Source organism: Cupressus sempervirens, chromosome 9, assembly GCF_028749045.1.
Source record: "Cupressus sempervirens isolate cs-2001-9-10 chromosome 9, ASM2874904v1, whole genome shotgun sequence".
In the NCBI taxonomy this organism is placed as follows: domain Eukaryota; kingdom Viridiplantae; phylum Streptophyta; class Pinopsida; order Cupressales; family Cupressaceae; genus Cupressus; species Cupressus sempervirens.
The window spans coordinates 809777280-809799332 of NC_143126.1; the positions used below are offsets into that span (position 1 = coordinate 809777280).

General features: G+C 39.3%; 2 protein-coding genes across 6 annotated transcripts in view; one reads left to right on the forward strand and one right to left on the reverse strand.

The window, feature by feature from the left end:
* LOC149541170 (uncharacterized) overlaps positions 1-17522 on the forward strand; it is a 31240-nt gene extending 13718 nt beyond the window's left edge. The window contains exons 6-7 of the mRNA XM_089802792.1: positions 17186-17269; positions 17421-17522. Of these exons, the coding sequence (XP_089658918.1) occupies positions 17186-17269; positions 17421-17522 (186 nt within the window). The remainder of the gene's footprint in view (positions 1-17185; positions 17270-17420) is intronic.
* LOC149541169 (uncharacterized) overlaps positions 1-22053 on the reverse strand; it is a 129298-nt gene that overhangs the window by 97154 nt on the left and 10091 nt on the right. The window lies entirely within an intron of this gene.

Here is a 22053-nt window from a genome sequence, read left to right on the forward strand (position 1 = left end):
CTCATTATAATGTACTTTTATAATTAAATAACTTTATAAAATAAAACGTGCAACTCAACTTAAAATTATAACATGTAGGCCGCGTATAAAAAAGTAATGATAAAATAATATCTCCAAGAGCATAATAAGCCATCCAATCCTCAAATAAACGTCAGAATGACCCTCTCATCACAACCACCAGTCTACAAGAGTCCGTGATGGACTGATTCGGTACGCAAAACGATGTCAACCAAAATGGGGACATTACATTGTATAAACTCAATGGATATAGTATGATTTGTTGGATTCACAAAAGGACTTACATGACAATGTTCTTGGAATGTGGAGGCAATTCTTTCTCTCCCACTCCATGCTTTCACTAATCTAACAAACTGCTTCAAAACAAACAGTAAAAGAGATGGGATTTAGAGAAACTAAACTAAGAACTTTTAAGCATGATGACAATGATGGGCAATGCTCCAAATAGATAGATCCCACAAAACTGATTTATGCTTAAGCAAACTTCTTGTATTGATTTAATTATCAAGTCACTTATTATCTCTAGTTACTTAAGCTAAACATTAGGCATATAATAATTAATTCTTTTATTAATTATTATTATGCAATAGCAATTTCTCTTTTTGCTCAATAAGAATGTCTCATCTGTGGATCTGGGAATTCAAGCCTCCATAGCTTTTTCTTCTCTCTTTCTGTGACAGGTGTTTGCATGCAGGTTATTCTTGGGAGCTGTAGGGTTGAGATTTCATCATCTTCAACATGGTATCAGAGCTCCGGATCTTCATGCTACTATTTTGTTTATGAGAAGTTTGGCTTGGCTTTCAGATCTATGCTTTTTCTTTCAGAGGGTTTCATTTTTTAGAGTTTTTTTGTATGAGATATGGGGAGTCATCTTTTTTTAGTGATCTTTGAGCCCAAACGGACCTCATCGTTGAGCTTAGATAGCAATTTCTCTTTTTGACCTACATGTGGTTTTTTTGCCATAACTTGCTCATCCAGACTTCGTTTTCACAAGCAAGATATCATTAGAAAGTTGATTCCGAGCCCATCATGATGCTGTAGTTTATTTGGACTTTTGATTCTATTTGGTTGCTAGATTATGCAGTCAAAGTTAGAGGTTCTATTTTGCACTTTGGGAGATTCTATTTTCCAAATTCTGCTCTAGGCACATCCCATTCAGTTTTTTGTTTTTTTGCATTTGGTGGATATCTTGGTTGTTTTAGGTCTAGAGATCGATTTTGTTGTTTTAGATGATTTTTCATGGGTTGTACTCTCTATTGTATCAGCTTTATGTCTCTTTTGATCTTTGTTGACATCCTTTTGTAGTATTTTTGCAAACGCACTACAATAAAGTGCCACTCTATTGCATTTTGGGATCTTGCACATCTTTGTGTTTTGTTGTACTCGCACTAGGGGGTTTCATGTTAGCCATATTCACCATCTTCCTTGGTCAAGTGAGTGTTCCTTCCACGAGATTAGCCTCATGATGTGTCAATGACATGTGCTATTATAAGTGTTTGTACTTCTTTTGCACTCTTGAAGTTCCTAGCTCTTCTTTCTGCAAGAGATATTGCATTCAGTTTCAATGTTCATGTCTTACCTCTCAACATTATAGCGGGGTTATGCTGGTTCTATTGCTTTCTTGGTTCGATGGAGTGAGCTATGTGTTCAGTATTTGATCCTATGTACTAGACGGTTGCAATGGTTGGATACCTATGCATTTCGATGAGATGGATCATTTACCATATAGACATTCTTTCATTCCTAATTTTGAAGACCATGAAGATACCTTCCATCTTCGATTGATCAGCTCTTCAGACTTAGTCTTCTCTACCTAATCATGTTCTATACAATGGAAGTTCTTCAAATCAGTAGTTTGGCAGCGTTTGCAGCTCCATCTTCAGTGATGTTCTTCATGATCATCTTTTGTTCCTATTTTCTAGGGCATTCCCTAGTTGGGAGGCTTCTTCAGTCCTTCACTAATTCTTTTTAGCATTATTTCCATCTCTTTTTGGAGTAGGGTTTTTCCCATGTGGTTTTCTCTATTTCTCCTCTTTTCAGAGATTTGGTTGTGCTTGGGTACCTCATTAAGGTTTTGTTGTCAGGACCCAAATCATCTTTTGTTCCTATCTTCTAGGACATTCCCTAGTTTGGAGGCTTCTTCAGTCCTTCACTAGTTCTTTTAAGCATTATTTCCATCTCTTTTTGAAGTGGGGTTTTTTCTATGTGGTTTCTCTATTTCTCCTCTTTCAAGAGATTTGGTTGTGCTTGGGTACCTCATCAAAATTTGTTGTCGAGACCCAAATTTACTTTCAATAGTAGTTTCTAGGTTTTTAGCTACTCTCTAAGTTTATCTTAAGGGGGGGAGTTAAAGTAATAAAGTTTTTCTTATTAATTAAATAATATTGATTTAATTATTAAGTCACTTATTATCTCTAATTTACTTAAGCTAAACATTAGGCATATAATAATTAATTCTTTTATTTATTATTATTATGCAACCTAGGTTTTACCTTCTAGGGTTTTGATCTCCTTTATAAGGATGATCTCTCTTTGTAATTATTACATTCATTCACTTTTGATAATAGCAATTTCTCTTTTTACTCAACAAGAATGTCTCATCTGTGGATCTGGGAATTCCAGCCTCTATACATTTTTCTTCTCTCTTTTTATGACAGGTGTTTGCATGCAAGTGATTCTTGGGAGCTGCGGGGTTGAGATTTCATCAATTTCAACAAAAACACAATAAACATGGTTTAAAAGTGCAGACACAGAGAGTAGATAATAGTTTCTTAGTGTAGGCTATTTCTTTTTCTTTATAATTGTTCGAATTTTTTTTTAAAGAATAAACAACTCTCTAAATTATGAAATGACCAATTTTGAAGGAAAGTTGAAGTCGCTTTGGAGAGAAATTATGTTGCCAATGTAATTTCAGCATCGAATGCCAGCAAATTGCCAACAATTACGCCATTGTAGTCTCTCATTATCCTCTGTAATCGTCTCTATCAGGTGATAACAGAAAGTCTATTTGCAAATTTATTGTTTTTCCCAATTCTAGAGGATTTGTTTGAGAATCTACCATATCACACACTGAGCATAAGGGATCTCAGGAGGGGCAACGAAATGGTCCACACTGCGTGAGAAATCTGCATGACAAATGAAAGCCAAATAGGTCAGGCAGACCTCAAAATGTTTGCATTTCAATTAATATGTAATGCTCCTTTTTTGCAAATTGGAATTTGAGCAATTCCACCTATTTAGATGGAAGATAAAATTCCAATTTTAGGGGATAAATGGGGTTACCAAATTCTATTTTTTCCCAATTCCAGTTCCAATTTTGCACACCCAAACAGTGAATTATAAAATTTTCAGAATTACAAATGCCAATTCCTCTCCAAATCCAGCAACGAAACAGGCCCTAAGTTCTCATGAATTCCCAGAAATTATAAAGTTGCTCCTTGAGTTTGTATGACATCCTTAGTGAGTAAGAAAGTTGAAGTGCTCTTGTAATCTCACTTTTTTGAGATAAACTTGTAGCTTCCTCCCATCCTTGAATAACTCCGATAGACCAGCTCCCTCAACTCTTCTAGTATCATCTACCATATCACATGTGAACCTTTGCATGAAAGCACCACACAACCAAATGTTCATAGCATGATTGGAATGTTTGAGAATGTTAAATATTCAATTCCATCATAGTCGTCATTATGATAATACTAGCTCCTCATCCATCCTAGAACCATGGGTATCAGGGGTGCACTTGGTTGGGCATTGAAATTTGAAAGCATCATTTTAGACCTTAAACTCCTTATGGTTGAACATTGTATTGGAACAAGATAGAAGCAGATCAGAACTTTACTATATCCTCATATTGGCATCGCTTGCTTGTTGCGAATTGGATTAGGACTATGGGAATTGGAAATGAAGAATTTGGCACTCCTACCATTGGATTCAATCCAACTTCGCACCCAAGGAATCCATATTAATAACAAAATGGAATGATACCTACCGAGAGACAAATACCTTGTAGTCAATGCACCAACAGATATACATCCACTGCTCAGAGATACAATGGCCATGCACAAACAAATATTATCATCCCATTCACTCAATGCATCCTTCCACCCAAACTTGGGATTTTTAGAATTTGCAATTCTGAAATTTGGTTTTGAATTTTTGAATTAGGAATTTGGATTCTGATTTTTATTGGGACTCTTGGAATGAAGATTTTTTTTTATTTTGGATGTTTAGAGTCAAACTTGAGCTTCTAATGAAATCTGATTTGCGCTCTAGATACCTTCCACTCTAGAGTCAAACTTTTGCAAGGCAGGAAAATCCCCAAAGGAGATGTCCTAGGCCCCAACAAATAACCACATAGTGGAAGAATAAATAATAACACAGATATTTAGATCCAGAATAATCCCGATTCTCATAATATAGTCATAAGATTTACATCCAACATGCCTCCCTCTAAGGCCTTCCCAGTTATGGCCAATTACAAAGCAATAGTTCTGCAAGATCCCTCGAGATCAAATCCAAACACTAATCCCAACTAGTCCAGATCCACACTCTGGTAGGGAACCCCAAGGAAGATCTCAACTTGTACTCGCAAGCCCACCAAGCAATCTCCTGGTTTACCAAGCCTCAGCTACTAGCCCTTCTCAAAGTTTGCTCCTCCACTTCATCCTCTTCTCCAAGGTGGATAAACAATGACTAAAGACTCCACAAGAGCCCCTTCTTATACCCAATTAAGCCACAAGTCGACCTAGTAAGCTACAAATTAAATAAACCCTTACATTAAATACATATTGAGCCACAAGTCGACCTCCAACGGATATTAAATACCAAATGCCTTAAAAGGCTTACAACACAATTTAAATGCACATAGGAGAGACAACCAAGACCTAAATAGGTCCACACAAACTCCCAGATCGATCCACGTCATGATCGCCTGCTACCTGCATTAAATGCACCAAATCATTAAAGGAAATCCGCAAGAACTTCATCCCGCAAGCCACATTGTCGAGCGTCAGCAAGACTACAAGCGCTATCAAGCTCCCATAAGCATTGCCGAGTTCCATAGGTGTTGAGCAACCAATACATGCCGAGCACAACAGTGAATGCTGAGCACAACAGTGAATGCACAGTATATGTCGAGCCCCTTGAGTGACCAAGCCCTTCAATAACCAAGCACCTCGGCCAACACCACATCCATTAGCAACCAAGCACCACTCTTTTGGTGACCAAGTCCACGACTCCTAGCCAAAATCCCTCCAACATGCAGGATTACTAATAACCCTAGGATGCTCCTGCATCAGATTTACATTCACTGCTGAGAAAGATACAATGGCCATGCACAAACAGATATTATCATCCCATTCTCAATGCATTCTTCCACCCGAACTTGGGATTTCTGAAATTTGCAATTCTGATTTCTGGTTTTGGAATTCTGAATCTGGAATTTGGATTCTGATTTTTATTGGGAGTTTGAATGAAGAATTTTTTTTTTTTGGATCTTTAGAATCAGACTTGAGTTTCTAATGAAATCTGATTTGCAATCTAGGATATTGAAAATGGGAACTTGGATGAATATATCTGACCTGGGAATTGGAGCTTGAAATAGGAACGAAATGGAGATTGGAAATTTGGAACTGAAAACCTGATCCTGAAATCTTAGAAAGGAACTTGGAAATTGGATTGTGCAGGAATCTGTTTTTTTGGAAACTTGGAATTGAAACCAATGGTTTGAGATTCCTGATTTTGGATCTGCAATGAAAAGTGGGGATGGAATTGGGAAATCTGAGCTTAGAAAAATGGAATCGGGAAGGCTGAGTTTGTAAAGGAGTTCTGGTTTTGAAATGGAGGGCATGGAGTCCGAAAGCTTAGAAAAATGGAATCGGGAAGGCTGAGTTTGTAAAGGAGTTCTGGTTTTGAAATGGAGGGCATGGAGTCTGAACATGGACTTGAATCTTTGGATGGTCAAGCACACTTGTGATCAGTTCTTGGAAGAGAACGAGGGAAACTATGGAGATGCTCCCTGGAATGACAGAGGAAGGATGGCACACTTTGAGAACAATTTAAGAGATTTTCTCTAGGAATGGGAGGTATAAAAGTGGCACAATGAGTAGGGTAGCAAGGAATGGCGGGTGTCAATGGTCCCCAAAAATGGCGGCCATGAGGATCAATTTGGAATGGCGGTGTGAGGTTGATTTGAAGAATTCTCACATTAGGGTAGGTGCACCATTTTCAGCCTTTGCACTTGAGAGGTTTTTGATATTGGCACATGGGAGTGGCATTTATTGAATTCCTCTTAACACCCTTCTCCCCACCGAGTGTCTAGAACTGCCCTGTTCTACTTTTATTTACATTGATTGGTGTCCTTTGCACACTTGTAGGTGGTGGATAGAGAGGTGCACTAAGGCTACTTTCAGTATTCTCCTTTTTTTGCTGTTCACCCCTGCCTTATAGGTACTTGAACAATCTCTGTTCTTTATCTTAGCAGTTCCTTCGCTCTTCTCTTGGTGTGCAAGAGATTGATGGGAGAAATGGCAGCTCAAGGAGAGATTTTTGGAATTTCTCATTTATGCTTTGTCCCCTACTTGTATGTCTATGCACCTTCTTCACCCAATATTCTCCAAAATGATACTTGTAATTCTCTATGCTCTTGCTAAGTCAATACATCTTGATTAAGTTGTCTTTACAATAATCTCTTCTAATTCCATTCAAAGTCCTTTGCAATTCGATTATCGAAATGCTCGTTTCAAGTATACAGTGTCAAATATCTTTCTCTTACTCCTTAAATTGATTCCTAATGCATTTCCTAAGTGCAAAATGACAAAAATTTCATCTAAGCTTACCCCTTATGAAACAATAAAAGTTTCTTCATTTTGTCTCAGCTCCACTTCTTTATCATCATAAGAGAGTCTTTGCTTCTCCAGCAAATCTCTTGATACTCAACATTATTCAGCTTTTGGTCAACCATGATGATTCATATTCCCAACCAGCTTCATCCTGAATACCCTTCTCCATCTTCAAGATTGCTTCATTGTTTTCAGAGTAGCTTTCAGGCCCAATTGCTTTGTTGTTGCCCTATGGATTCCAAGAGTGTTTTAGTGATCCATAATCTTGCCATTCCTTCCTAATCTATTACTGGGAAGTTCAAGGTGTGCTCCTAATTATCAAATGCTGAGATAGAATGCATTTCTAAGATAAAACATTCCAAACATGTAATGCACGGACCTAAACTAGCTTATGGACTCAAACAAAAAATGTGGGTCCCAGTCTACAACAGGGCATGTACAAGGCACAACAGTACCATTTCTTGCTAATATTGTAATATCCCTTGGTCTTATAGGGCTAAAATGTGCTTGAGAGACGCAAGGAATATTGCAACCTTCCAACTTGCTGGTCTAATGTTATCAGTCTGATATGTACTTAAAAAGGTAGCTATAGGTGGCTTCTAATGCTTGCGAATGAACATATCAAAATGTAAATTATCCTCTAGATATCACTGTAAAGACCCTTGCTAATAAGATCAGCAAAACACTGATATTGCACTATGGAATTTTGTCAAACACTTGACATGTAACCTGAACTGAGCAATTTAAAGTACTGGATATGTACTCAGGAAATTCTGTCAAACACTTGGCAAGCAATCTGATCTGTAGTATTGTAGATAAAATACTGAGCAATCAACTTAGTTCAAATACGGATGTGAAATATATATACATTCATCGCAGATTAGTTACACTTACAATAAGCAACTTGTAACAAAATAGCTTCTACAGATATAAATGACTGAAACTATTAACCCTTTAGGCAACTTAACATTATTTAAAAGTCTTCAAGCAAATACATTCAAAATCGAAGGAACCTGGATTGCCATAAATCGCATAGATGTTTGCTGGTGTTGGTGACGAATTTCAAATCATTGTAGTGCCCAATGATGGCGTCTGTACCCTGCTATTGAACCTGCTGCTGATCTGTTATATTGTTGGCAGCCACCAAGAAAAAGTCCATCTTCTTATCTCCAACTGTGATTCTGATTTAATCCGCTAGGATTGGAGAATAACACCCAGAACTCTAATGCAGGTCAGAACAGAGACTTTTCATGGGAAAGAGTGAAACTCAAGCATCTCATTGTAGCGATCTTACTATTCACGAGTTACTGTAGCGTAGCACTATTCCAGCGGGTACTGTTCACGCGAGTACTGTAGCACTATCACTGTTCACCATTCACTTTGCATATTAGTTTCTAATTTGCAGGCACCAAATAAACCCCCAGACTATATATTGCAACAGCGTGGAGATTGATAGCTGAGAGGGATTTCGTCCTCAAAACCCCAAGAAGATTATCTCCAAACTAAACAAGTAATTTCTCAATCAACCAAAGCATGCCTCAATAGAAGCTCTTCCACCTCTTTTATTTTGTTCTCACAAAACCCATGCCTTCGTCTTATCAATGTGGGATAAAACATAACTCCCTTATGTAACTTATGTCTCCAATGTATTATAAAATAAAGGGGACTCTTTTATTTAAATATTTCCCACCAACTATAGTCTAAGCATTAACAAAGTTAAATATTTGAATTTAACTTTATAAAATGACTTTATTAATGCAAAACAAATCATATCAATAATAAATGAATCTTTTTGTCAATTTTAAACATTTACCATCGATATGTTGCTGCCATAGGATGTCCAATCATATCCAAAATGACTTACTATAAATAGTAAGTATGCCCAAAACTACCTCAAACCCCTCAAAGACGCCTGCAACTAAAACTGTCTAGGTCAAATGGCCTCTAAGTCCCTTTGATGTCCTGGTTAGCCTATGGGACCATGGGGAAATAGGCTAACGACACATCATGCTATGAATGCTAGAAAGGGGACATTACAGTCCGCCCTTCCCAAAATTGTTTTTCCTCGAGCAATTTCAGCTCTGGATGCTGCAATATTTGCTCATTTTCCCAAGTAGCATCCTCAACAGGTAGGTTCCTCCACTTCACTAGATACTCCTTGATAGTCCTCCTGCGAAGCACCCTCTCCCTGGTGTCAAGTATAGCTTCAGGAACCAAGATAAGCTTCCCCTCATCATCCAGAGGTGGCAATACTACTTAAGGCACCACATTGTGCCCCAATTCCTTCTTAAGGTGTGACACATGGAACACGTTATGCACTTTATTCTCTGCAGGCAGCTCCAACTCATAAGCTACCTCGCCCACTTTCCTGATTACTTTGAATGGTCCATAGTAGCGTGGTTTCAATTTCTCTACTCCACTCCTCTTAAAAGAGAACTGTCTATATGGTTGTAACATGAGGTACACCATGTCTCCCACCTCAAATGCATATTGCTTCTGCTGATTTTGTGCCTTTTGCAAATTTTCCTTCAAGGATCGCATAATGTCTTGACACTCCTGCAAAGTATCCTTGGCCTTAGGCACCCTAGTGTCCCCAAATAACAAATCCAAGAAATTAGGAGCATCATGCCCGTACAGTGCCATGAAGGGGGACATTTGAATAGACATCTGGAAAGAGGTATTATAGCTGTACTCCCCTAGATGTAGCCACTTCACCCAAGCCCTCTACTGTCCTGCAATGTAGTTTTGGAGATATCCCTCAACCCACTTGTTCACTATCTCTGTCTGCCCATCGGTTTGGGGGTGGTAACTAGTACTCGGAGTGAGCTCTGTTCCACATAACCTAAACAACTCCTGCCAAAAGTGGCTCATAAATCTGCTGTCTCTGTCACTGACTATGCTCCGTGGTATCCCATGTAGTCTGAATACCTCTCAGAAAAATAGTTCTGCTGTTTGTGCTGCTAAATACGTAGTCGAAATTGCAAAGAAATGTGCAAATTTTGTCAATATGTCTACCACAACAAAAATACAATCCCGACCCTGTGCCTTGGGGAGGCCTGTGATAAAATCCATGGAAATGCTATCCCACTTCTTCTCTAGTATGGGCAGGGCCTGTAGTAAACCACCCAGAAAGGAATGTTCCTGTTTGTTCTGCTGACACATTGGGCACTCCCTAACAAACTAAAGCACCTCTGATTTAAGTCCTTTCCAAGTGAAGCACTCTCTCACTGGCCAATATGTCTTAAATTATCCGGGATGTCCCGCCATTGGTGAATCATGTAATGCCCTCAAAATCTTTTGCTTCATAGCAGACCCAGGTACTAAATAAATCCTTTCCTTGTAGATAATCAGATCATTTACAACAGTGTATTGGCTATCTTGAATAGCCCCCTCAATAACGCCAGATGCCCAACTATCCTTAGCATATTCTACCAAGATCATCCATGACTATCCCAACAGCAAGCAAATGAGGCCTCCTGGATAAAGCATCTGCGACAATATTTTTCTTCCCTTTGACATAGACTATGTCGAAATCATAGGCCTGTAATTTACTCACCCATTTTTGTTGCCTGTCATTAAGGTCCTTCTGTCCAAGGAAATGTTTCAAGCTATTATGGTTTGTTTTTACTATGAATCGGCTTCCTACTAAGTACTGCCTGAACTTAGCTAGCGTGTGCATGATTGCTAGCATTTCTTTGTCATAGATATTGTAGGTTCTCTCAACACCTCGTAATTTTCTGCTCTCATTTGCGATGGGATGTTTGTCCTGCATGAGAACAGCTCCTATGCCCTCTCCCGAGGAATCACACTGCAGCTCAAAAGGCCCGGTGAAATCTGGAATGCCTAAAAAAGGACATGTACTCATCAGCTCCTTGAACTTGCCAAAACAATCCTGAGCCCTCTCTGACCACTTGAAACTGTCTTTCCGTGTCAAGTCTATAATTGGTGCTGCTATCTGTGAAAATCCCTTCACAAATCTGCGGTAGAACCCACAAAGCCCCAGAAATCCCTTGAGTTGTGTTCCTTGGCGGTGGCCAATCCAAAATAGCCCTGATCTTATCTGGGTCAACCCGAACACTTCCTGCACTAATAATATGCCCTAGATAGAGCAACTTTGTCATTCCGAACTCGCATTTACTCGTCTTGGCATATAATGACTCCCTTTCTAGAATACTAAGCACCATATCAATATGCTTGAAATGTTCCTCCCAAGTACAGCTGTATATCAGTATATCATCAAAAAAATCAACACAAACTTCCTCAACTGATCTCTGAACACTCTATTCATACAGGACTGGAAAGTGGCGGGGGCATTAGTCAACCCAAAGGGCATGACTAAGAACTCAAAATGTCCGTAGTGGCATCTAAAAGCTGTCTTCTCCACATCCACCTCTCTAACCTGTATTTGGTGGTAGTCGGCTCTCAAATCAATCTTAGAGAAGTAGCATGCACCGTGCAATTCATCAATAAGCTCAACGATGCACGGGATAGGGTATCAGTTCTTGATTTTCTTCTTGTTTAGCTCCCTATAATCAATGCACATTCTCATTGTATCATCCTTCTTCTTCACCAATACTACTGAAGAAGCGAAAGGACTCTTGCTTGGTCGTATGTGCCCCATGTCAATCAACTCCTTGATTGCCTTTTCTATTTCATCCTTATATCTCTTTGGATGGCGGTAGGGTGTGATGATGACTAGCTTTGCCCCTTCCTCTAACTCAATAACATGCTCGATTTCCCTATCCGGGGGTCTCCCTGGAGGTATCTCACCAAACACCTTAGTATGTTTGGTTATTACTTTTTGTACATCAGGTGGATACTCTCGTTTATGTTGCTCCGTCACCTCAGGCATTACTCTGAACTCTGCTGTCCACTACACCTGGTCGTTTCTGAAGAAGCTCTGCATCTACTTGAGTGACACCACTCGAAGTCTCCCATCTGACAAACCTCTGAGCACTATCTTCTTACCATTTGCCTCAAACCTCATTTCCATTTTTTGGAGGTTAAATGTAAACTCTTCCAGAGACTTCATCCAATTCATCCCAAGCACCATATCCTGATCACCAATGTTGACCACAAAGAAATCTCCCACCATGTCATAAACTCCCAAACGAAGCTACAAGTTGGAGATTTTCTTGGTACAGTTGATTTTGAAGCCATCGGCAACCATCACCTTAAATCCCCTATGCTCTTCTGTATGTAGCCCTCTGTGTTGCCCTTGTATCAATGAGTGCCACAAATCTTTGTCCATCTAAAGTTCCCCTAACTCTGAAAGTGACGGCCTCCTATATACTGGACAACTGAGCTATCGTGCTATCACTGCGTGCTTCCTCATGTGAAGAATTATCATCTCCATCTAATTCTGATGATTGCTTTGAATCTCCATCCACTGACTCTTCGGCTGAAAAATACTCCATCTGCTTAGCTTTTGCTTTCAATGGACACTTATGTGACAAATCCCAAGGCTCCCTGCAATGAAAACAAAGTTTCTTCTTCCTGAGATCATTAAGTGTCTCGTTGTCCAACCTCTTAGTTTCCTCCTTAGGTGGTTGAGCCTCTCTATGAGAAGGTTTCCTGTCGTTATCTTTCCTCGAAGGGAAACTCTTTGCCTAGAATTTATTTCTAGACGCTGAAGAGGAATCCATGTCACGAGCTTTCTTAATGGCTTCCTGCAAAGTGGGAGGGTTAAGAGCTTTAATCCACCCTCTCAACGGATCAGCTAACCCATCCATAAATAGAACCAGTATCCTCCGTTCAAATACATCTGTTACTAACACTGCAAGTTTTTGAAACTCTGAAATGTATGTTTCCAATGATCCCCACTGTTTAAGCTGAGCTAACTCCTTGAAATGGGGATCCTTCCTATCAAAATGTTCAATCAGTCTCTCCGTAAACTTCACATATGAGGTAATGTGTGCATGACCCATAGTGACCATACCATGATGCCACCACTCGTGTGCTAACCCATCCAAATGAATTGATGCATACTTAATAGCTTCTTCGTCAGGCATAGGGTTCAATTGAAAGTATGTGTCAAGCTTTTGAACCCAAGCTCTTGCTGTAGACTTCCCCGAGCCATCATAATATGGTAACTGAAGTTTCCCTACTTTCTTCTGTAGCTCATAGCTCTAGTTCCTGTCATGTCCACGTGGCACATGTTTCATCCGCACATCCATTTACTCCCTAAAGGTAATTGCAGTAGTAAAATCTGGACCTCCGGCTTCCCAATCTCTCCTCAACTGGTCTTGTATATCAGTGATTTGGGGCTCTGGTACGGGCTGCTCTGGAGCTCTAGGAGGAAATGTGGGAATCATGGGCCTCGAACTCATTGTCCTAGCTTATTGGGGTGCATGACCGAAATTGTTCCCAACTTGTTCACCTCCATTATGTGTCCCATCCTGATTATTCCCATTCTGATTGTTACCATTCTGATTATTTCCTCCATCCATGTTAGCGTTCAACCCCATTTGACGAGCCATCATCTGCATCATAAGCTCCAATCTCTAATTTTGTTCCTGTGCCCTCTAATCTGCTAATCACTGTCCCTGTGCCAAGGTCTCTAATAACTGTAAGAATCTTTCCTCTCCAGGATCCCTAGCATTCTTGTCTCCCATATTGCCAATAACCTGTTCACCTGTATCAATATGATCCTCTAGATTTCCCTGTTCCTCTTGTCCTTTGTTTAGACGAGCCTTGGTTCTTCTTAAATTATAGTGATGAGTTAAAGGTTGAACACTCCAATCTGTCATATCACCACCTGTTCATTGTGTTTGTACCCACTAGGATGGCAGGATAAACAAGCTCTAATACCACTGTAATATCCCTTGGTCTTATAGGGCTAAAATGTGCTTGAGAGACACAAGGAATATTGCAACCTTCCAACTTTTGTTGGTCTAATGTTATCAGTCTGATATGTACTTAAAAAGGTAGCTATAGGTGGCTTCTAATGCTTGAGAATGAACATATCAAAATGTAAATTATCCTCTAGCTTTCATTGTAAAGACCCTTGCTAATAAGATCAGCAAAACACTGATATTGTACTATGGAATTTTGTCAAACACTTGACAGGTAACCTGAACTGAGCAATTTAAAGTACTAGATATGTACTCAGGAAATTCTATCAAACACTTGGCAAGCAATCTGATCTGTACTATTGTAGATAAAATACTGAGCAATCAACTTAGTTCAAATACAGATGTGAAATATATATACATTCATGGCAGATTAGTTACACTTACAATAAGAAACTTGTAACAAAATAGCTTCTACAGATATAAATGACTGAAACTATTAACCCTTTAGGCAACTTAACATTATTTAAAAGTCTTCAAGCAAATGCATTCAAAATCGAAGGAACCTGGATTGCCATAAATCGCATAGATGTTTGCTGGTGTTGGTGACGAATTTCAAATCATTGTAGTGCCCAATGATGGCGTCTGTACCCTGCTATTGAACCTGCTGCTGATCTATTATATTGTTGGCAGCCACCAAGAACAAGTCCATCTTCTTATCTCCAACTGTGATTCTAATTTAATCCGCTAGGATTGGAGAATAACACCCAGAACTCTAATGCAGGTCAGAGTGAAACTCAACCATCTCACTGTAGCGATTTTACTATTCATGAGTTACTGTAGCGCGGCACTATTCCAGCGGGTACTGTTCACGCGAGTACTGTAGTGTTGTCACTATTCACCATTCACTTTGCATATTAGTTTCTGATTTGTAAGCACCAAATAAACCCCCAGACTATATATTGCAATAGCGTAGAGATTGATAGTTGAGAGGGATTTCGTCCTCAAAGCCCCAGGAAGATTATCTCCAAACTAAACAAGTAATTTCTTCAATCAACCAAAGCATGCCTCAATGGAAGCTCTTCCACCTCTTTTATTTTGTTCTCACAAAACCCATGCCTTCGTCTTGTCAATGTAGGATAAAACATAACTCCCTTATGTAACTTATGTCTCCAATGTATTATAAAATAAAGGGGACTCTTTTATTTAAATATTTCCCACCAACTATAGTCTAAGCATTAACAAAGTTAAATATTTGAATTTAACTTTATAAAATGACTTTATTAATGCAAAACAAATCATATCAATAATAAATGAATCTTTTTGTCGATTTTGAACATTTACCATCGATATATCGCTGCCATAGAGGATGTCCAATCATATCTAGAATGATTACTATAAATAGTAAGTATGCCCAAAACTACCTCAAACCCCTCAGAGACACTTGCAACTGAAACTGTCTAGGTCAAATGGCCTCTAAGTCCCTTTGATGTCCTGGTTAGCCTATGGAACCATGGGGAAATAGGCTAACGACACATCATGCTATGAATGCTAGAAAGGGGACATTACAAATATGTATTAAAAAAATGAAAAAATCGATTATATTATTGTAATGTCACTCTTCTAAAATAAGTTTTACTAATAAATTATAAATATTATGACATAATAAATGTAAATATAAATAATAAAATACGACATATAATAACAAGTTTATTAAGTTTAATTAAAGGTCAAGCGATGTGTAATGAAGAGTTGTGACTCCCTCAACATAAGATATAAAAGATAGGAGAATTCATTTGAAAGGAGCTATGAAGGAAGGAAGAAGGAAGCAAAAGGAAATAAGGGAGCATTAATGGAAGGAACGGGAAGAAGGAAGTGACTCTTTCAAAGAGTCAGCAATGACGAAGGGTTGTGAACCTTTCAATGAGTGACAACTATGAAAGGTTGTGAGCATTATTAAGAGGTGTGAGTTTCCCTCACATTGGGGAATATAAAGGGGAGAAGATTTCATTTAAGGAGGACATCCAAAGGAGATTTGGGGAACAGCATATTATTCTCAAAGGCAAAAATTAAAAGTGGTGAATCAATCATTATAAAGGTGGCAACCCTTCTAACAATGAAGGAGGATTCATTTCAGTACTGAATACATCTATGGAACTTCCCAACACACAAGGTTTTGCCATCTCCAAAGTCTCCTGACCAGAAACTGACATCTCCCACTTGAAAACTTAAGAGTAAAATAAGTTAAAAGGCATAAAAGAAAGGAAAATTTAATAAAACACACCTTCATAATGTTTCATGCTAATATTTTAGATGATACAACAATACATAAAAAGTTATAGTGATCGGATCTACTAACAATGCAGATTTTTTGAGAGGGACAAAAATAATTGTAGCACTAATTTCCTATCATTGTTAGCATTAAGCTAGAAGGCTCATTGAGGATGCGTGGGGTGTGTTAGCTGGTCAAAGGGTTATCTATTTCTTGGATACATGCGTCACACATGATTTCATTGATGCAAGACTAGTTGAAAGACGTGGGCTTCAAACTGAAGAATTCAAAGATATAGGGGTGAGAGTTGCATATTATTACACACTTTGAGTGTAATAGGATGGTTTCAAAACTTCCTTTGCGTGTGAATAATTATGAATTTAAGGGAATATTTTTATGTTGTAGCTATGAGTGACAGTGATGTGGTCGTGGGAATGAGTTGGTTTCATGACATACGGGAATTTACTCTTAGCCTTTGTGAGATGAACATGAGATTTAAGATTGATAGGAAGTCTCATGCGTTGAAGGCCATTAGAGATAAATTTCAAAATGATTTCATTCAAGAGGATAGAAAGACTCATGCGCCATGACATGGTTAAGTGTGTAGCAGAGTGTATGTTGATGCCATCACAAGAGGGACAACAAAAACCAGATTATCACCCATATATACAGGATTTCAGGACTAAACATGGGAAGGTGTTTAGCGACATTCCACCTAGTAGACCACTTGATAGTGGGATTGAGCAGATTATAGAGTTAATAGAGGGTGCTAAGCCGTGATGATAGTTCCATACAAGCACCCGAAGTGGTTGAAAGATGAAACTAAAAAGACGATTAAAGAGTTGTTTGCTATGGGACACATAAGGCCAAACATATCTTTGTTTGCTTCATCTGTAGTTTTGGTGAGGAAAAAGGATGGTACCCTTAGGATGTGAATTGACTACAGGGTCTTAAATGAGAGGACAATTAAAAATGGGAACCCCATCCCTTGGATAGACTTGTTGATTGATGAGCTTCATGGTGCTTGCTTCTTTTCAAAGATAGCTTTGAGATCAAGGTATCATCAGATCCAAGTTAGAGAGCAAGACACAGAGAAAACTGAATTCAGGTACCACTGTGGCCTTTTTAAGTTTGTAGTTATGCCTGTTGGGCTAATCAATATTCCTGCTACATTTCAGGCTACAATGACTAGGGTTTTTCAGCCTTAGTTGAGGAAATGTGTACTTGTCTTCTTTGATGACATTTTGGTATACTGTAAAACGCAGGTGGAGCACGTTGGCCATTTGGATACAGTGCTAGGAATTCTTGATAGGGAATATTTGTATGCCAAGAATCCAAATGTGATTTGGGTATGATAAAGTTGTTGTATTTGTGCCACATTATCAATGCAGAGGATGTACAGATGGATCTTGATAAGATTGGTGTGATTATAGGCTGGCCTTCTCCAAAAAACCTCACTCAGCTCCACGGATGCTTAGGTTTGTGTGGGTTTTGCCACAGATTTATCAGTGGTTATTCATGGCATGCAACACCACTTGCAGAAAGTGGGTCTTTGTTTGGACTCCTGAGGCACGAGGTGTTTTGAGAAATTCAAACAATTGATGACTACTTCTCCAATTCTTGCCCTATCTAAATTCAATAAGCCTTTTGAACCACAGTATATATGACAAGGAGATGTTGGTCAAATTCAGGCAGTATCTTATTGGTAGCAAATTCAGCATTAAAACTGATCATAACAGCCTGAGACAATTCATAGGGCAGAAAAGTCTCGATGATCATCAGCAAAAGTGGGTTGGTGTAATGTCCCCCCTGCCCAGATACAAGTTGACTAGCTCCTTCATAAAAAGACCGGCAACATAAGTTAGTATTCCAACAAGAATATGTGTATAAAGCATTAATTAAGAAAAAATATTATCTACTTTCCAAGTTATATAGGTATAAAATAAGATCCTATTGTGAGGTTTTCACACATCGCCCCAAAATCTTGGGGACCCCCTTTTTAATCGCCTTTAGGGCCAGTGGAGAAGATTAGATGTATTTTTCACCCGGTTTCAACTTGATTTTCCAGAGCTATCAATTCTATCCTTAGGCCGAATAAGTTCAAAATTGATTTCAACTTGGCAGGATAAGATTGTGAATTTTGTACTTAGACGATTTCTTTTAAAAATTTGGATTTAATTATAAATTTGAATGATTTTCAAATAAGGAAATTTTTCGTTAGACTTAGGTTCTTGGAAAATCTTTTTTTTTTTGGTGAAATAGAATTTAATTTTGTAAGATGAAGTTAAATTGCAAAATCGATTTTTACTCTAGAGGCAATTTTATTTTTTGTCATAAAATTTTAATTATTTAGCAAAATCGATTTAGAGGAAAATTGCAAAAATTGGCTTTAATAGATTAAATATGCCTTGAAAGCTTTTGGTATTTAATGAAATTGGTAAATTAATATTAAGAAATGGCTTTTGGTTAGCCAAAATTCAACTTCAAGGATGTATTAATTAGCAAACCCTCATTAAATAGAAATTTTTAGCATCCCCAAGGCACCATTCAATTTTGTTTTGCAATTTGTGGTTAATTAGTAAATTAAAAGTGCAGTTTTCATTTTAGAAAATTAAAATTTTGGCAAAGTATTTAAAGTGGGCCACTAACTTAGCTTTAATTTTGGTTTTTTTTTTTCTTCTATAGGACCAAGTCGGCCAGCCTGGGAGGAAGGTGAAAGCTGCTATAAAGGGAGTCCCCTCCCATTTCATTTTCATCAATTCATTTGCTCCTCATGCTTGGGCGAATTTGAAGCAAGGGCAGATTTCCAGACTTGGGCGAAATTGGTAGAAGGCAGTTTTTTGGCGATTTTTGGGCAATTTCTCCATTGCCATTGTTGGGCGATTTGTCTAAGGGCCAGATTTTTTGCGTTTTTGGGGATTTTTGCTCCACTTTGTGAGCTGCGATTTGTGCCCTAGGTGGCAGATTTTACAGATTTTGCTCCTTTGCTTGGGCGAATTTTGTGGAAGGGCAGATTTTTTTTCATGCTTAGCCGAATTTTGTGGGAGCCGAATTTTGTGGGGGCCGAAATTTGTGGAAGACAAAATTCTGATTTTCTAGAGGGGCTGCAATTTTTTATATCAGATTTGGGAAATTTTGTTGGGAGAAGAGATACATATGGAAGTTTGATTTTTGCATAGAAGGCAAGTGTTGGATAAGCTTAGAGGCTTTGTTTTCTAATTTGCAAAGGGATTTGTAATTCTTTGATGTCATATCCCGGGTTCCGAAAAGTTGCTGTAAGATTATTAGTTAAGGTGAAAGTCATCATCTAGAGTTGCAAGGAGTGCTTAAGCTGACATCCATTCTTTCGCTCTTTTCTAAGAATTGCACTACTTGGTTCTTCTTGCCTTTTGGTCCACCACTCTACCATCCCGTAATAGGGCGACGAGCATGGAGGATGATAGTGCAAGTAAGAATCCCAAGCGGGCAAACGCTAAGAAAGACAAAGAGGATATGACGCCCAAAACTTCCTTCTTCTCGAAAATGAAGAAAATAACCGATACTAATATCGCTACAGTGGACATGATACGGATGAGGGACAGACTAAAAGAAGGACAATCCCCCTTGGCAAAGAGGATATACAAGAGCGGAATTGTACATGCAGCAGCTTTTCCTCCTACTTTGCCTTGTCCGGAATTGATTATGGAGTGTGCATCCAGATTTGATCTAGACAGTAAATCCATCATTTTTGGCGAAGGGAAGAGAGTGTTGGCCAACATTGGCGAACAAGCAATTGAAGAGACATTTAATATTCCCCAGAGCAAGGGCATGACAGTTGTAATGGTGGATCAGGCGGCCAAATCATTTCAAGGTAACCAAGAGGCCTACTTCTCACATCTAAAGCGGAATTGGATACACGAAGGAAGGAAAGGAGTTAACAAATCAACAAGGCTTACAGTGGCAGATTTCAAGCCGGAATATGGCGATCTCATTGTTCTTCTCAGCCAGATCATGGGCCTAGCTCAAGCTATGCAATTCGAAAACTGGATGTACTTCTTCATTGATGAAATTGAAAAGGGAAAAGGAAAATTTGATTGGGCTAGGATCATAAGTGAAAATTTAGAATTGCAACTTAGAACAGTTCAAAACCAAAGGCAATTCTACATGGGATCCTATCTATTTTACTTAATTGCTAGATTGTATGAGAGTCCGGGACTTAGGGCCTTAGGAGAGATTGGTAATGGGCCGGGGCAATATTTGGTGCATGAATGCTATCCGCAGCTTCATTTGCACAATAACAAGGATTACAAGATGTTTTGCGATGCATTCGCCATGAAGACAGTAAGGGTATTACAAGGGGCGCCTGCTAAGAGACTTTCATCGGAAGCAGAAGCAAGGATTAAGAAGTTTGGGAGTTGGTTCATCCAATTCCCGCAATTCACATACATTAGAGTGGCAGGAAGTATAGTTTGTCCCAAGAGGCTTCCAAGATACCCGCCCGACAAGGTAGTTTTGATGGAATTGGCTAGGCAGCTTGAGCACTATGATAGAGTAATGAGGAATGAGGGGAAAACAGGCGTTTCCTTCTCAATTATAATTGGCAATGATAGTTGCCCAAATCGGGCCGCCTTTGAGGCTGCGGAAAAGGAATTGGAGTGGTATCATCTAGGATGGTACAGAGCAAGGCAAGGATTCGACCCTGTTGGTCTTATCAAGGCATCTCATGAAAGCGAATTTAAACATGTTCCCACTATAGAGGACTTTTGGGCCAATGCAAAGGATGATTTTCACGTGAGAAAGCTAGCTTTCTCGAGATTGTCGGTGAACATGATGAGAGATATCAGATGGAGAGGCCTTGATATTCCCGATCAATTGGAGGATGATCGTAGTGTGTTGAGAGAAGACTATGAGACAGTAGTTGGAACAGAGTTGAATCCAGTGGATTGGGACGATCATTAGGATCCTTCCTTGGAGGCAGTCACAAGGGCAGTAGATTTGCATACCGAGTCGTGGTATAATGCCAAGTTGAGAAAGCTACAAAGACAAAAGGTTCTCCTTACTTATGAGATGATGAAACCAAAGGAAGGTCTAGTAGAATCAATCGGACAGAAGGGTGAAGGAAGTGGCCGGCAATCGGAGACAGTTAGAAATAGCAAGAAGAGGGCTTTGGAGGTAGAGAAAAGCCAAGAACGTTCGGAACCTCCAACCAAGAGACAGCGGGCAGCGCCGTCAAGGGAGAGTATAACTAAGGCTAGACGCCAAGAGGTCAATTCGAGTGATAAAGGGGCCGCAGTGGAGGTGAGCTCTGATTCGGAATCAAGTGGCTACAGTGAAAGTACGGAGTACTCCCCTCTCTCGGAGAATCAGCAAGGAAATATGGCAGAAACTAGTAGAGAAGAAGATGGGCCGATTGATATTGAAGAGATAAGTCAGGCGTCTAAGGCCATTGGTGATGCTTTGTTGGTCGAACCGAATCCGGATTTGGGGAGATGCACTACACCACTATGGTTAAGGCAAATGCTTATGCCGAGAGGCGAGGTGGTAATGGCTCACGCAGTTGATGATATCCAAGGAGTAATAGAAAAGGATGATAGCGAGAACCAAAAACAAATGGCAAATACGGTGGCAAGGGTAATCAGAAGCGACAGTGATGGTCACCGAAGGGTTCAGATTGCTATACCAACAGTCAATAAGGCAGCGGATGAGATTGCAGCCCAGGAGTACGAAATAGTAGAACATAATTTGGGAAGAAATACAGATGATATGGAATGTGAGGAGGTTCAGGAAGGCATAGCATCAATCAGAGAAAGATTGAGGAAGGCAAACGAAAAGATAGTAAAGTTGGAGGCCGAAAACAAATATTGGAGAGATTGCCAGCCAATCCAACAGCTGCATCAGGCAGCCCTTCCTCAAGACAGCGGGAGCAATTCAGAAGAGGTATCAGCTCAGTTACATGAAGTAAGGGGTTGGATCTATGATACAATCCAAGATGGGCGAAATTTCTTGCCCTCCTTCATCTCAACATTCCAGTCGTTGGTGACTGTTAGAAACAAATTCAGATTATTTGAAGAGGAATGGAAGAATTTTCTTCCCATCAAGGATTTGGTTATTCCTAGGCTGCAGGCGTTCATTAGGCTACCGGAGGCATATTTGG